This window comes from Anser brachyrhynchus, assembly GCF_964034855.1.
Source record: "Anser brachyrhynchus genome assembly, chromosome: 27".
NCBI lineage: Eukaryota > Metazoa > Chordata > Aves > Anseriformes > Anatidae > Anser > Anser brachyrhynchus.
Window position 1 is genome coordinate 3,935,594 of NC_137720.1, and position 16,495 is coordinate 3,952,088.

The following is a 16,495-nucleotide window of genomic DNA, read 5'->3' on the forward strand; positions in this document are numbered from 1 at the left end:
ACAAGTAGAATGTTGATATTTTACTACTTGATTTAACTATTACTTCCTCCCTGCCCGAAGCTGTTGATCTGCTGTTTCCCTCCACGACAAAACATAGCCCGGTGGCCTTCACAGTTTGCTTACAGTGCGAATAAATAACCTGTTGGGAAAGAGTATTTTCGTTTCTTCAAAGAGCTAAACTGGGATTGTTGCTCCAAGTAGTACCAACAAAGAAGAGAGCTACTACAGAGGAAACTGCTAAAACCCACAGAGACTGCTCCTGCTGGTGTTGAACAATGAGCGTATCTCGACAGAAAACAAAGTGAAACAACTGCTAATACTAGAATCCTCGGAAACATATTTCATAGGATGTTGCTTATTTGCAAAACCTAGGTTTGTTTTAATTAGAAATAACAGCATTTCCTACTCATCCTTTTTTTCTTTTTTCTTTAACAATTACTCTACAGCCCTTGTTGTCCTGCAGCCAGCAGGCACCTGCTCCCTGACTTCCCTCCGTCTCCACGTGAAGTCCTGACATGGCCAAAGGCTCGGTGCAGAGCTGGGCACTGAGGTGTGGTTTGTCCCTGTTGCTAGCAAGGCTGGAAAAGAAACCACGGCCTGCGTGCTAGCTCTGTGCAAAAGTTTTCCAGTGCAATGGTGCCCTGAGGGAGAAAGGAAAGGGTTGAAACTGGTGTTTGGTGCTTCTCGTGAGTCACAGGCAGGAACGGGCGGGCAGATCCAGCAGAGTCCAGCGTGCTCTGCCCTTGGACGGGGCACGGCTCTGGCTGGCACAGCGCAGTGCTGCTGGCAGAGACCTGCTCAGTTCCAGCTCCGGTGCTCCCGGCTGTACTTCAGGAGTCCCTCCGGTGCTTCTTCTGTTCGTGGTATTCTGTTATCTTCTGCTGGAAATACACTGTGGACAAGAAAAGGTCGTTTGCCGTCACCAAACACCGCAAGCGCCAGAGCTGTCGCATCCATGCTCCGTTGCTTGTGCATGGAGCTGAGCGGCAGGACGCAGGGAGGGCCCGGCTGTGTGGCTGTCACCCAGGTGAGGGTGGCATCGAGGTCGTGGCAGTTCCACCCAGCGCTCTCCACCCTCCCCACATGAGCTTTATCAAGCTTGGGTTAGCGTAAGGCTTTAACCCACGCCGTCACTCCTATTCAGTTTCAGTGTTTCCTATCCAACCAGCGAGGAGGAAAGAAAGTGGGAGGCCCCGAGATTGTGAACAGCCAGAACGGTGACGTAGGCTGGGAATATGACAGGAAAGCTGGGATTGTGCCATGCCTCTCTCCCAGGTCCATGCCCCGCTGGGCAGGTTGCAGGCGGGCTGTAAGGGACCCACCACAGGCTCCACGTGCCGCCCGCCGCCCGCAGCACTGCCCCACGCGCCCTCTGCTGTGCTGCACCCCAGGCCACGGCATCTCTGGCCACCGACAGATGTTTTTGGTGACGTCCTCAACCTCTCTCGCCTCTGTTTGCTCTCATCGTGAGCAGGGAGGAGGCTTGGCTCGTGCTGGTGCCCTCCTGGGCAAGAGGAAGCACCAACCCAGCCATCACGGATCCGCGCTGGAGCCGGCGGCAGAGATGAGTCAGGACCTGCTGGCAGCACAGCTAGGAGCCAGCTCCCAGCTGCTGCCTGAGTCCAAGCCAAATATTTGCGCTGCTACTGGCATGTTTGCCTGAACATTGAGCCCTTGGTAAGCCTGCCTCAGCCCCAGACAAGATCTAAAATGAGCCCGGGGATGGCTTTTTGATTGCTTGGCAGGGACGGAGAAATGCAAGTATTGAAGGCAAATGGGTGCTCAGGTGCCTCCTGCTGCCCTGAGCATCCCCAGCCCACTGCAGCCTGCCCTGGGCACGGGGCATCTTTTTCCCTTAACCAAATGCCCCAGGACTTTGCAGAGCTCACCCGACCAGTGAAGAAAGGAGAGACGAGGCCGCTTACCTTCCTGCGGGATCCTGTTCTTCTCTGCATCCTCAATAAATAGGGAGAACATGTTCGTCTTCACAAACTTCTTCACAAACTTGCGGTTGGTCTTGGAGGCGATGGCTTTGCAGAAGGCTCGCTCCTGGAAGGTGCCTGGGCCGTTTTTACTCCACTTGATGTGCGAGGCGTAGTGTCCAACTATTCGGACGAAGAACTGCACAAAGGCCTCCGAGACGAGCGTGTTCACCTGCTCGGGTGCTGGAAGAGAACACGGAGCACAAGAGGTGGGCATGGCACTTCTGGACATACGGAAGATGGTCCTATTTTAACCTGGCCACTTCACAGGCTGTGCTTCCATCCCAAGAAACTGTTATTTCCTTAAAACCTCCCTCTGTCTGTAAGCTAATTTCGCTAAAGGAGCACCAGCTGCATTTGCTTTCCAGGGCAGCAGCATCTTTGCAGGCCAAATACTGACAAAACCCGATATTTGAAGCAGAATCACTTGTTCCTGCTATCACATTTTGCAGGGCTGGAGAAGGGCCAAGGCATTTCTCTCCTGTGGCTGCATTTTGCCTCAGTTTGGGGCAGGAACACCTCAGGCCAGGTGCCATTAGAAAAGCCATTTTGCTGGGGACTGTGGCCACCCGCGGAGGGCAGCTGCACGCATTTTACCACCTGTAAAGAGACGCCCTTACTGTGCACGTTGTTGTTGTTGTTGTGCCTGTTCAGAGATGTCAGCATCTCGTTCTGCAGCTTGATGGGCAAGATCTCCTCCTCATCCCCAACCTGGAAGGCAACGGGGCTGTGAAGCACCTGGCACTGCTGGGAACGTGGCTCGGGTTCGGGCAGCTCATCAGCGGGGCTTTCTGTAGGGCTCATTAATTATCGCGCACGGTGATGCTGGGCGTGGGATGCCCACAGACCCGGGTGCTCTGGCTCATGGGACAGATGCAGTGGGTGGAGAAACCCATTTGTCCTGGTTTCGGCTAGGACAGAGTTAATTTTCCTCCTAGTAGCTGGTAGGGTGCTATGTTTGGGATTTAGGATGAGAAGAATGTTGATAACGTGCTGATGTTTTAATTGTTGCAGAGCAGTGCTTACACTAAGCCAAGGACTTTTCAGCTTCTCGCTCTGTCCTGCCAGCGGGCAGGCTGCGGGTACAGACCCAGGACAGCTGACCCAAACTGCCCAAAGGGGTATTCCGTACCGTATGGGGTCATGCTAAACAATATATAGGGGTGGCTAGCCAGGGTTGGGGGGCCAGCTGCTCGGGGATAGGCTGGGCAACGGTCAGCGGGTGGTGAGCGATTGCATTCTGCATCACTTGTTTCATACACATTGTTAGTAGTAGTGCTATTATCGTTACTATTATTTTCTTTTCTGTCCTAATAAACTGTCTCTGTCTCAAGCCACAGGCTTCATTTTCCTGTTTCTCTTCCCCATCCCAGAGAGGGAGGGGGGAGGGTGAGCAAACGGCTGCGTGGTGCTGAGCTGCCGGCTGGGTTAAACCACAACAGAGGGACACCCTGACATCCTGACACCCAAACGGGAGAGCTGCCAGGCAGCCGGGACCGAGGGGGGACAGGGGGCCCAGCCCAGCCCCAGGCCCTGTGCAGGGGCACCTACCGCCCGGATGATCTTCCCTTCGCACAGGTCAACTATCAGAGCCTGAAAGAGAGCAGAGAGAGCAACCAGGTTGAGCAGCCAGACTCACCAAAACATCCCTGGCACCGTGGCCTCCTCCCACCCATTTTGGGATCAGACCACTGTGTCTGCAGCCCATGAGGGTGGCAGGAGAGGGCTCGGTCCATCTGTGCTGCAGGCATCTCCCCAGGGGCCGTGTTTGCCCCAGGCTTGGTGGCCGTCCCCAGCCTCTCTCTGCTTCTGCAGGGCTGGGACGATGCCAGCAGCCAGCAGCCGATGTCGGCTCCCTGAGCCCCCAGGGTCAGGGCTGTGGGTCCTGGGGCAGCACCCAGGGGATGTGGAGGTGTTGCCCCAGGTGCCAGAAGGAGGAGGGACACAAAAAAAACAATCTGGAGAATCTCTCTCCAGAAGGGAAAAGGGCGCAACCTGAGCCTTCAGCCCCGGAACCAGCACAATTGCAGGGTGATGGACAAATTCACATCTCCATCCAGACACCTTCACCCTCCCTGGCTGAAATACCTCCTCCATTGGCTGATCCAGGACCCGCTCCAGGTGCCGCATCTGGATGCCGACCATGAAGGGCGTGGGGCAGCAGACGGTGTCGAGCAGGCACTCGGGGACCACGGGGATGTAGGTGTGAGCCCACGTGAAGGGGTAGAGGAGAGCAGCCACTGCGTGGATGCACTGCGAGAGGACGCTGCGAGAGGACAAGGAGCGCCCTGAGCTCAGCTGCATCCTGCAAGGCTTTGGTGGTGTTGGTTTTGATTTTTTTTTTGAAGATAAAGAGCTCAGGACTCACCTCAGCTCCTCGGCCAGGAAGATGAGCCGCCGCTCCAACACGGCGGAGGCGAAGATGTGCAGGATGAGGTTGGGGCTGAGCCGCTGGAGCAGCGCCTGGAACTCCACGTGCTCCAGGTGGGCGTCCACGGGCCGCGTGAGCTCGATGAGCTGCAGAGGGAGAGCCACCAAACCCCCTTAGGAGGTGAAATGTCCCCCCAACACCGACCTGGCCCCCCAGGAAGGCAGTTTGGGAGCAATTAATGACCACGGCACTGCCCAAACACCCTTCCTGGAGTTTGCAGCACCTCCGTCAAGACCCTCTGCAAAGCACAAACTTCTTGTCGTGCGTGGCGATTTGGGACACACAGCAACAAAGCTGCAGTGGTGATGCGTAGTGTGGCATTTATTAATTAGGGTAATGGAATTTTAACCAAAATGCCTCTTTTCTCCAGTGCTCATGAGTCTCTGGTAGGAGCCCAGCAGGGAAGTGCCCCGATCTCAGCAGCTGACAGCTCGCCTGTGAGCAACAGTGGAGAAAGTTGCCCGGGAAAAGGAGGAAGGATTAGGACATGACTTTTTTGCTATAAAAACCACATAAGCTTCCTCAAAAGACTCCCTCAGAGGGCCATGTCGCCTCGTGACAGCTAGGATGGCCCAAAGGTGAAACACGGAGCAGATATTTGCGGGTGGTCTGTCCGTTTTGCTGGCTCTGCCGTGGAGAGGAGCCTCCTAAACCTGGTCGATGCATGTTCCCCACTGTGGGCAGCCCCAGACAGTGACCAGCGAGGGGCTGGCAGGACTGTGTTGCCCATCACGGCCCTGGCCCCAGCTTTGTCTGGGTTCGGGGATTACCCTCTCCTCCCCGGGCTGTGACACACTTCCAGCTGTGTTCCCAGCCAGCAGCTCAGGGCTTGGCCGGGCTCCGCAGCCCCTTTCCAGCACAAGTCCTGCGTGGTCCTCAGCTCCCGGCCCATGCAGCACCCAGAATTTATTTTCACCCCCTTCCCGTTTTCTCATGGATCTCCCCGACTTGCTCCAGCACCTGCCTGGAGCCCCAAAGCCCATCTCTTTCGAAGAACGTCCCCATGTGTCCTCCCTCTCCGTCACCCCCAGCCACGCTCCCTGCAGCCTGGCCCTCAGCCAGAGCATTGAGCAATGTGCAAAGCCCTTGCGCAAGCTTTCCTGGATGAAGAAATCTCTTGCAATTTGATAGCCAGCTGCCAAATTGCACTAGAGAGGAGGGATCCTGCTCCCAGACCCACCCTGGCAGGACACGTCCCCAGCGATGCTCAGCACTGACGTTATCCTGCGAGGTGCCGGGGCAGATCCAACCCATTTTTTTCACTGAAGCTTCACCGGAGGGGAAAGGAAAAGCAAAAGAAAAGGCTCTGCCTGTGCTAGCCTGGCCCCGTGCTGTGCGTGGGCGAGATGAGCCTCGTGGGCTCCGTGCCCTGCTCAGATCTTTCTGAGCAGCACCGCAGGTAAGAGCCGGGCTTGCCACACGCCGGCGGCACACCCTCGGTGCGGAGGGCGAGCTGCAGCCTGCGACAGTGCCACAGCCCCGGCCCCACCGCGAGCCCCAGCCCAGAGGTGTGACCTGTGGCTCGTGGGCAGGGTGCTGCAGGCAGGGTGCTGCAGGTGCCCTGGCCCGGCGCGGTGCCAACGCACGGGCCGCTCGTGCAAGCAGCAGCGAGCTAAGGAACGGTGCCGGGTGAGGTTTTGCATTGGTTGCTCCAGCTCCGGGCTGATGGAGCTGCAAGGTGGCATCACTGTGGATGGGATCCAGCCTCGTCCTCCTCATCCTCATCCTCATCCTCATCCTCATCCTCATCCTCATCCTCATCCTCATCCTCATCCTCATCCTCATCCATCTTTCTCCTCTCCTCCTCCTCCTCCTTCTCCTCCTCCTCCTCACCCTTCTCCTCCTCCTTCTCCTCATCCTCACCACTGGCTGCTCTCCTCCTTGGCGAGGAGGGAGTGGGCACCCACATCTCCCAGGGCATGAAGCTCCCCCAGCCTGACCCACTGCTCCAGGGAGCACCCATGGGTGCTGCAGATATGGAGGATGCTCCAGCAGACAGCCTGGGCTCCCCATGTTGGAGCAGAGCACAAGATGCTGAGCCCCCAGAACCCCACCAACCTCTGTGCCCGACTCGGGGATGAAGCTTTTGATGGTGACCGTCTTCCCTGGAGCCGGGAAGGGCGATTCCCGGAGGCCCTGCATGAAGGGGTAAATCACCGCCATGGAGATCTGGCGCCTCTTCTCCACCTCGTCCAGGATCTGGGGGAGGCAGAAAGGAGCCGTCAAACCCCGGTGGGCGGCCTGACGGCTGCCAGGGCCACCACTGTGCTGGATGGAGCCACCGCATCCCTACCTTGGAGAAGAGCCCAAAGCAGCCCAGGCAGCTGATGATGCAGAAGACCTCAGGGAGGCGGACGCCACGGCCGGAGGGCTGGAAGAGGATGGGAAAGGGTTTGAGCATCTCCCAGCCCCACGACACCATCTCCCTGCTCTCCCCAGTGAACTCCAGCCCCATTCGCCACGCGAGATGTGCTGGGAACCCAAGGAGATGCCCTTTGAGGGGCATGGATGGCTCTGGCATTTCAATGGAAAAGAAAAAACTGCCCGCTGGAGGATTTTCGGAGCCGGTGCTCTGGCCAAGGACGCAGTCCATGCTGTATAAGCAGATGGTGCTGGGGCCTGGAGAAGGCAGTTTGGATGCCGGAGTTGTTAATAGTTTTGGTGCAAAGCCCTTTGGCGTATTCCCAAAGTTTCCTCCCCATCCTCCGAGACCTCCTGCCACACTCTCCACCATTCCCGGAGCTGATGGGGGATGCTCACCAGCAGCCGCCTGCAGTAGCCGATCTTCCTGCTGCCGTCCACGTTCGTCAGGACGAAGGAAAAGGTTTCACTGCAAGGAGGGACAAGGCATGGGGACGGGGCGGCTCTCCCAGCCCGCAGCCCCCACGTACGGCGACACCGGGTGGGAAGCGGTGGCTGGGGCCCCGCAGCGGGGCAGGTACCTGGTGAAGTCGGTGACAGGCGCCCAGTTGTTGCCGTCGGGGAAGCAGAAGAGGGGAATGGCTTGCAGGAGGCGCTCCTCCTCCTCCTTCTGGCCCCTCAGGAGGTTCTCACGCTGGAACAAAGTGATGCCGCGAGTCAGGGCGACGCAGGGTGCCCACAGCCCCGGGGTTCTGCTGGGGGCAGGGGGGGACCTTTTGGCCCCAGCGTCCCCGGGTCAGACCGAAGCAGAAGGTGCCTGCACATCCCTGGGCAAGCATCTCCCCAAAGTCCCAACTTCAGCCGGTTTTACCCCGTGGATATTGGGGCGCAGTGCAGGCACCCAGGTGCAGGCACCTGTTTGCACTCTGCAAACCTCAGAAAACTCATATTTTTCCCCAAAAGGGGGACTAAATACCTTTGGGAACTGGTATGCTATCTTGGGTTCGTAACGTCCATCTGAAGTCTTCTTCAGCGACACCACCACCAGGTACTCGAAGAAAAACTGTCCGGCGGAGTAGAGGACAGAGCTCCGGTCTCCTGCCTTCCCTTGCAACGCTCGTGAGTTGCTTTCTGCAGCAGGGGCCTCCTGTTTTCCTTCTGTAGCCAAAAAAAAAAGCAAAAAACAAATGAAACAAAAATAAAAAAAAAGAGAGCACAGTGAAACGAAAGGCCAGGAGGTGTCCTGGTGGCAGGACGGGAGACGCAGAGCCACCCGAGAACCGACCAGAGGGGAGCGGGACCCGATGCCCCGTGCACCCTGCAAGGGTGGTGGTGAACAGCCAGGGACCCATCAGCGCAGGACACGGAAAGGAAAGAAAGAATTAGCTTTTAGGAGTCTTTTGGAGAAAATCTAAGCACTGTCAGAGCCCCCCAGAACTCCTTCACCCTCTGTCAGTGAGGGCAAAGGGATACCCAGAGCAAATCCGGCATGTGGGGTGGTGGAGAGCAGACAGTCTCTGCAGAAATGTGTGGGAATGTTTTTGGAGCACTTAAATTTATTTTCTTAGGGGGAAAAAAGCAGCAAACATCCAGCACAGATGCTGCTTGAGCACCTCCAAAAGCTCCAGTGAGATGAATCCCAAAGTCTCCCTGCCAGATGCCCTCAGTCCTGGGAATTGCTGATTGCAAATGAGATACTCGAGGGTTTTCCCTAAGCTGCAGCTCCCAGAGCGAAGCAGCTCCCTGCGACTGCATCCTCATTTTTGTTGGGCCGGCTGGGGAGAGCAGCTGGGGAGCGTCAGCTGTCACAACCCCAAACTGAGAAACGAAAAGGAGAAGAGCCCGAGCTGACATCTCCGAGGGCCCTGGGATGGGTGCCACGGGGCAGCGCGATTGAGGGCTGGCAGCGGAGGAGCTCGGGGCTGGCAGGGGGCTGAGGCCATGCCACAGCTCTGCCCTCTCCCAGCAGCCGCCTGTGACCTTGTAAATGCCCAGTTCCCAGCACTGAAGCTGTCCTGGACTTGGTCTTGCCTCTGATTATGGCACGGCATTACAGCAACGCTTGAGCTGCTTCTAGGTGTAACAGGCAGGAAAACAAACGCATGGATGAAACAACTCCTGCAGTTTGTCCCCGTATCCCGGAGTATCCCGCGGGCTTTCTGCAGCTCAGCAGCTCAATATCCAGCTGTGGTTGGCTGCTCCCATGTCCTTCTCTGATGGCAGTTCTGGGGTCAGGCCCACCCTGCGTGTCCCCCCCAGCTCCGTAGCCATCTCCTTTAGTCCCGAAACAGGGCTCCAGCCTTCGCTCCTGGTCACTGGCAGCCGACGGGAGCAGAAAGCTTGGCTGAGGAGGTGACACTCGCTGTCCCATCACGGGTGGTCCCTGCCCAGGGACCAGAATCGCCTGTCCCTGGGCATCTCTCATTTCTCCATCGCCTTGTCCAGGCTGTACCGTGGGGAGGGCTGCTGGTGGCTCCTGTCCTTGCTGGATGCCAGCATTGGTTTGCTTTCCCCTTGCACGTTGTAAGGTGAAAGCACGGTTAAATCCTGCCTGTCCTGTCCTGTCCCGTCCTGGCCTGTATTTCAGGGAATGCAAGATGTGCTCTCCAACAGGATCTGCATTTGCATTTTCTCCATTGGGTTTTCAAACACTTAAGAGAAAACCTTCCATGGCAGGGCAGCTGCTGACACCGAGCTGTGGGTCTGCCTCTCGCAGATGGACCCACGATCCTGCCCGGCCCAGCGAGCACTGCTGAGGGCATGGTGCCACTCACCTGGCTGGGCTCTCCTGCACCACGTTGGGTCACAAAGTGTCCAAGCCTAAATCCCTCCAAGACCACAGCACCTCATTCCTGAGCTGGAAGATGAGCTCCGGGGATGTATGGGGCCACGCGCCACTGTGCAGCACGGGACTGGTGTAATGTGGCATCCCAGCACTCCCCCAAACCACCAGGATTAGCAGCTCCCCGCGCATCCCGGGGATGCAGGCTGCTGTCACGGGATGGGATTTGCTGCTCTGCTGTCTCAGCCAACAACTCTGCCGCAGCCTGAACTGGAAGGGACTGGGAACAGCCCAGAGCCCCCTGCTGCAAGCAGGGAACGTCCCCGGCTGAGCCAGGCCGTGGTGGGGCCGCAGCTCCAAAGGGAAGCAGCTGTGGTGCTGGTGCTGTGCATTCCCACCCCTCCCTCCCACAGGCACGGAGAGGGCAAAGGCTGGTGCGCTGCACCCTGGCCCGCGATGAAAAGGCACCGGCATTAAAAGAAGGAGGTTTTTCTGCATGAACGGCTTCCCACGCTGTTGGGGGAGTTCCTTATCAGCCGAGGGCAGCGCTCGGGGCTGCTTCGTGATGCGGCACGACCTGTTTTGTTCTGCCCAAACAGCTCCTGGGCTGCGGCGGGGGGAAATCTCCCAGCCCCACGCGTGTATTTGCATGGCAGTGAGCCGCTCGCACCACGCAGCCACCCACCTGCCCCGGCGGGGAGGAAATGGCTTTTGCCTCACTGAGCCTTTTCTGCTGAGCTTGGAAAAACAATCGAGATATCGCAGCGAGAGCGAGAACCAGCCTGCACACAACAGCGCCCACGGGGGGGTCGCACCGAACCCCAGAATCCCCAGCCTGGCTCCGGCTCGAGGTGGGGGCAGGCAGGAGCCCCCCATTCCCTATCTCGGCAGTGCTGGCAGATCCCAAAGGACCAAGCTCTGCGCCACCCTCCCAGCGGCCCTGCGGTGCTGCCTGCCTCGGTGGCACCGCACCCTGTGGGTGCCGGGGCTGGTGGAGCTGATCCGGGCCAGTTCGAGGGCTGTTGTGGCCACCATGCCCGACGCCAGCTCAGCGGGCAAAGGGCTGGCAAAGCCTTTGGGGACGCGGCTGGGGGGGAAGCCCGGGGCTCCCTCTGGTGCCAACCTCCAGGGCCGGGTGCCAGTGCCCGGGGGTGGGCGAATCCCCGGGGGATGGAGCAGGCTCGTTCGGGACGGGGCTGGCTCCGCGGGGACAGGGCGCAGCACAAGGGCTGAGCCCCCCAGGGGATGCGGCGAGCCCCGGGGATTTGGGGCGGGCACCGGGCATGGCTGGGGGGACCCTACCGGGGCCGCTCCCGGTGAGGCTGAGCTGCATTGCCCGGGCAAGTCCCCGCTCCGCCGGCACCGGCACCGGCACCGGTACCGGCACCGTCCCGTCCCGACGGCCCCTCCCTGCCCTCACCTCTGCGGCCCGATCGCCGCAGGCTCCGTCGGAAGAAGTTGCCGATGGATGATGCCATGGTGGCCCCGGTGCGCCCCCGGTGCGGCGCGGTGCGGCACGGCTCGGCTCGGCACGGGTCGGCTTCCGCCCGCCGTTGCGCTTTCGCTTTCCCGGGGGAGGAGGGACGGGACGGGACGGGGCGGAGAGGAGAGGAGGAGCGGGGGGGGGGGCCGGGCCGCACCTGGCACCGGCTGGGGCACGGGGGCGGCGGCACCGGGCACGGGGAGCGACAGGGCACGGGAACCGGGAGCGGCTGCTGGAGGAAGAGCCGGGAGCACCGGGCACCGGGAGCACCGGGAGCACCGGGCATGGGGGTCCTGGGAGGACCTGGGTGTGGGGGAGCCGGGAGCATCCCTGGGTACGAGGGTCCAGGGAGCACCGGGCACAGGGAAACGATGAGAACCGGGCACCGGGAGCACCGGGGACCCAGGGGGATCTGGGCATGGGGGAGCTGGGCACCGGGGAAGTGCCCCGTGGGCATCAGGGTGGGGACCCGGCCCCAGCCCGGGTAGGGGGGAGCTGCCCAGGGGCCGGGAGGGGCGCACCCCGAAGCCGGGGGTGATGCTGAACCGTCCCCTCTAGGGGCCAGAGGTTTTGGGGTCCCCTCTGCGGCGTGCTGGGGAACCAGCCGAGCCGCCCTGCTGCTGCCGCCACGCTTTCATCCCCATGGCTGTGAGCTTGTCTGGACTTGGGAACGCCGGCCGGGTTGTGCAGTCACCTGTGCTGGCGTTTGTCCATCGGGCAGAGCGTCGCTCCGCTCTCCGCGTGACTCAGAGGTAGCTGGGCCAGCTCCAGGGCTGCAGAGGCCAGTTGCCAGCTCCCCGTGCTGCTGGGGGAAGCAGGGTTCATTAGCACTGCTACGCGGTGGCCGCCCCGTCCCCACCAGGCAGCCTGCGGGGTCGCTCTGCTTCGCTGGGCTTTGCTCATGGTTTCACCACTCCAGACCCACCAGTGGGAAAAGACTCTCTAAAACCAGTGATATCTTTAAAAAAAAATCCACTTTCCCCATCATTCACCTGCCCGGACCCTCAATGTTTCCTCTGCCACTTTTAGGCAGTGTTTACACAGCAAATAAAGCGCCCAGAGGGGTCTTTGGGCACAGCTATGAGGATTTTAGGTGTGATGAGCTATGCACAGACCTTAGCCTTAGTGCCGGAGCGTGGCTTTTTTCAGACATAGCCCAGTTTTCCTACACCAAATCCCCTCCCTTCGTGCGCTGTGATACTTCCCGTCCTCTTTCCTTCCCTGCTGCTGCTGCCTCTCTGCGGTCCTCAGGGATTTTCTGGTCTGGGGACGGTTTCTGGCTGATCTCGAGGGGTTGGAAGAGCACTTGGGCATCTTGGAGGAGATGGCAGCAGGAGTGTTTGTTGCTCCTAGGAGAAATTTCCTGTTGGCACGACAGGAGAATAAAAATTTAGGGGTTTTCCCTTTCGATTTCAGAGGAAAATCCCTCCTTTCCTGGAAACCGGAGCGACTCTGGAAGAATGGCTGCTGCCTTCAGCCAGAAGAAATCCCCGAATTCTTTCTTTTTTTTTTTTTCCCGTATGCACAAATATTTTCTGCTTGCTTCATTTAAGCCAAGCTTCTGACTACGATCCTGTGCTTCGATAACGCCTTGACTCTGCTCAGATGCCTTCTGTGCGCAGAAGAAAAGAGCCGTGTTCCCAGCCACAAACCTCCCCGCTCCCAAGGAAACACTGTCCCTTTGTGCCCCTGGCACAATCCAGCAAACCTTGCGCTGCTGAAAGAGGTTGAACTTTGAATATTCCCACTGAAAGCTCTTTTCTGCAGGAACCCAGCCACCCACCGTGACAACAAACGGGCACATTGTGGGATCTGGGGGGCTTCTGGCCACTGCGGATGCAAAGCTCGCCATTGCACTGCTCCGTTGCCGCTGCCAAAATCATTTTGCTTCACCAAACTGAGCCCGGGGAGCTTTGTGTTTTGTTTTGTTTTTCCCTTGCAGCCCCAGTGCTGATGAATACACGCTGGTATTTGGTTTTCTGCTAGCGTGGTGTATTCAGGACACAAACATCCCGCTGCAAACCCTCTCCCTGCGGAGCCCTCGGCATTGTGCTGTGACCCCGCTAGCACTGCAGCTCCTCCTCCTCCTCCTCCTCCTCCTCCTCCTCCTCCTCCTCCTCCTCTCTCTCCCCTCACCTTGTTGCCCCTTGACTCACCCCGGTGCATCCTCACCCTTTCCCCATCCCCTCACCAGGTGCCACATTTCGGGAGGACGTTAGGAGCTGGAGCTTCTTGGCTCAGCATCCCTGCAGCATGGGAGCGCTGTTGACTTTACCCCATAACAAAACTAGGGCTGGGGCATGGAGCCGGGGGCTCAGGTTCCCAGCAGGACCCCCCTGGGCAGCCTGGGGCTGGTGACCCACCCTGGGGCTGGGGCCAGGACCCCCATGGCCACGTTTCCAGCTTTTTCCCACTCCAGGGCGTTTGTCCCACTGGATGGCAGCATTCGAGCAAAGAAACTTCTCCGGAGAGCTGGCGGGAGAGGGCAGCTTCCTCCGGAGACTCTTCTCCCTGCTTGTCTGGCTCTCAGGAGGTTTGCTGAGGGCAGGTGGGCTCAGCTCGCTTGTGTTTGCACCGTTTCTGCCCTGTTTGGAGCTGGCTGATCCCCAAATCGGGGTGCCATGTAACATCCTCCACCTGCCCCTTTCCCCTGATGCTCAGGGGTGCAAGGGGCCCTGTCTGGACACGGGGGGCTGAGCGCCAGCTGGGGTGCTCCATCCCACAACCAGGAGTGAAGCAGTCCCAGACTGGGTGAGGAAGAGAGATGCCAACCCCCACGGGACACTGAAAATGGGGCTTCTTAGCAAGATGCATCCCCTATGGCCCTACACCCCCCTGCGCCCATACCCAGGGTGCAGAGAGCCCTGTTTCAAAATCACCCCTGACCCGTGCCGCACATTGCTGCATGAAAAAAAGCTTCATCTTTTAGATTTAGGGACTATTTCCTGCACGGTGGTTGCAGAGGGGGGTGCAAAGCTCCCAGTGATTAAAAAGCAAAGCAAATCCATCTGCTTTTCCTTGCACCAAGCTGGTTTTAATCCCAAGTATTTTAATCTGCCCTTGGGATTCCTTGGACGTGGTGTTCGGCAGAGGGGCTCGGGCAGCACTGGGTGGGAGGGCAGGATTGGTGCTGGGCTGCAGCCCCCCCCCGCAAATATAGTGCAGGGAAACCGTTCCTTTCTGGGGCTGTTTGATGGTCAGGAGGAGCAAAGACGTCTCAGCTTACAGGCTCATGGCTGGGCTGGCGTCGCTGGTTTGCAAGCGGGCATCCATAGATGGAAAGGGTCGCGCTGCGCAGCCTCGCCTCAGGTGTAGCACGAGACCTTCCTCAGCCTCCCCGTACCGAGCCAGGAACTTGTCCCGGGTAAAAATGCCAGCTCCGGGCTGCTTTGGCCTTGGCAGTGTGTTTCAGGTGTTAATCAGCTGCAGCGTGCAAAGCCTGCGTCCGTCTGGGTGCACGTGGTGCTGGCTCCCAGGTGCTTGCTGCCCCTGTTCTGCATTTCTCCCTCCTCTTCTCCCCCCAAGCGGGGCTCTGGTGCACAATTAGTGCCCAGCTGAGCTCGAGAAACTCGCAGCATATGTGGAAGCAGGTGGTGGCAGCAGGGTCCAGCCTCCTGGTGGCCTTTGCAGAGCTCTGGGCGTTGCTGCTCTGAAGCATCGTGGCTCAGGGATCTGCCAGGGTGCTGGGGACGCCAGGGGCACCAGGGCACTGGGGATGGTGGTGGCTCATCCCCTGGGGAGCGTGGGACGATGCGGGGCTGGGGCAGCCGGTGCGGAGCTTGTTTTGCTTCTTGTCAAAGAAAAGAAGGAGAATGGGGATTTTCAGGATTTTCTCAGCTGGGCTGAGCGAGCTGGGACGGGGAGGGCAGAAACTGGGGGTCAGTCCTGCCTCTGATGGCCTGGGGGGGCACCCACATGACACCTGCTGCCCTGCACGTGGTGCTGGCCCCAGACTTTGCCCCACTCTCTCCAAAGAACAGGAAGCATTTGCGGCTCCGCACAGCCCCGGGGGGCCGGGGTGCGCTGGCACAGCAAGAGCCCCCCAGTTACGCTGGCAGGGCTGCAAACCTTGACCTGAACCAAGCTTTTACTCAAGGAGCTCTGTAAGATTTGCTAATCTCGAAATATTGTTGGCATCCAGAGCAGTGATTTACTGCGTGTTTTGCCACAGCAAGAACTTTCCGAAAGGCCATGCTAAGTTTACACCGGAGCGGCCGGGATCAGATAACCGGCTGCTGGCTGCTCCCTCCGTTCCCCCCAGTCCCCACTGGCTGCTGTGCTGGGGTGCAAAGGACATCAGCTTCCCCGCGCTCTGCGAGGAGGAGGTGACCCCAGCCACAAGCAGCAGCAGAAGGGGGACACCGAGGGTATTTTTGCCCATCCAGGTGGCAGGGTGGGATGTGAGGAAGATGTGGATTTGCGCACGGCTGTGGCACTTCAGGTTTGAAGTCAGACTGCCAGGGATAGGGAAGAGCCAGCCCCGCCGTCCTGGCCCCGTTTCCTCCCCATGGGCTTTGCAGGTTGTGAAATTAAATCAGCTTCTCAACATCACCGGCACTTGGGGCTGGATGTCCCTGAGCGTTCCTGCAGCATTTTGCCACCTGTGGGATCGCAAGGGCTTTGCGGGAGCTGGGGAGGAATGTCATGGGATCCTGGCGTGTTCCCCACACCGTCCGACCGCTGTTTTGGGGGAGGTCCTCCTCCTTCCTGAGGACCACAGCCCCCCTCCACTGTCACCAGATCCCCTGGGACCTGTGCCACCTCCTAACCCCCAGGAGATGGGAACCAGCTCCCTGCACGTGTTCGTGGCAAAAGCCATCAGCAGGCTCAGCCCTCGCTTGGTCACAATGGGCTGGATGCGGTGGCCTTCCCCTGCAAAAATACGCGAGCAGCCCTGCTGTGTTGGTGCGCGCATGGGTGAGGAGGAGGAGGATGAAGTATCTCTACCATGGCGGTCTCCTTGCAGGTTGTCGGGTCAAGAGATAAAATCCTGTTCACTCTCAGAACCCCAAGTCCTGGCCTAGCTGCTCGGAGGTGCTTTGGGGTGATGCTTCCTCCAGGGCAGGCACGGGGCTGTCAGGTGGGGCTGTGCCACCGTGGATCAGGGACACTGAGAACCGTGCAAAAAGGGCATCTCCCCAAAGCCTGGCTCTGTATCTGGAGGGTTTGGGATGGATCTAGGGTAAGGACTGCTCGATTAAATGTCCCCATGATGCTCTCTGGTGGCAGCAGGGAAGGGTGCAGCTGAACCGCTGTTGGACAACCCTACACCGGTTTGTTTCCCCAGTTACTGGGGCCTGGCACGAGTCACTGGGATCTGCGGATGCTCTGACCCCTTGTAGCCCCTCTGATCCAGGAAACTCTGCAGGGAGGGGGGCATAGCAGGGAGGGTCCCGCATGAAGGTGCCTGGGAAGAGGGGGTCTTGGGGGGTGGGGGGGCGGGTCCAGAACCTGCT

General features: G+C 59.2%; 2 protein-coding genes across 2 annotated transcripts in view; one reads left to right on the top strand and one right to left on the bottom strand.

The window, feature by feature from the left end:
• DENND2D (DENN domain containing 2D) lies at positions 1–11,109 on the bottom strand. The gene is made up of 12 exons (XM_080569568.1): positions 10,977–11,109; positions 7,751–7,932; positions 7,356–7,468; positions 7,174–7,243; positions 6,707–6,784; positions 6,472–6,612; positions 4,351–4,499; positions 4,071–4,248; positions 3,534–3,575; positions 2,603–2,693; positions 1,926–2,165; positions 1–892 (listed from the first exon to the last, which is right to left on the bottom strand). Exons 1-12 carry the CDS (start codon positions 11,032–11,034, stop codon positions 831–833), a joined length of 1,404 nt encoding a protein of 467 aa, XP_080425694.1. The 5' UTR covers positions 11,035–11,109; the 3' UTR covers positions 1–830.
• The window catches only part of MYBPH (myosin binding protein H), a gene marked incomplete at its 5' end in the record, with an annotated part of 23,406 nt that continues 17,931 nt past the window's right edge, over positions 11,021–16,495 (top strand). The window contains one exon of the mRNA XM_080569565.1: positions 11,021–11,373. Coding sequence (XP_080425691.1) covers positions 11,021–11,373 — 353 coding nt within the window. The remainder of the gene's footprint in view (positions 11,374–16,495) is intronic.

Coding starts and splice junctions, on each gene's coding strand:
- DENND2D (XM_080569568.1), bottom strand. CDS start 11,034: ATGGCATCATCCATCGGCAACTTCTTCCGACGGAGCCTGCGGCGATCG. Junction 2,166..2,602: donor CAACAACAACAACGTGCACA/GTAAGGGCGTCT, acceptor GTTCTCTTCCAG/CACCCGAGCAGGTGAACACG. Junction 893..1,925: donor GAACAGGATCCCGCAGGAAG/GTAAGCGGCCTC, acceptor TCTTGTCCACAG/TGTATTTCCAGCAGAAGATA.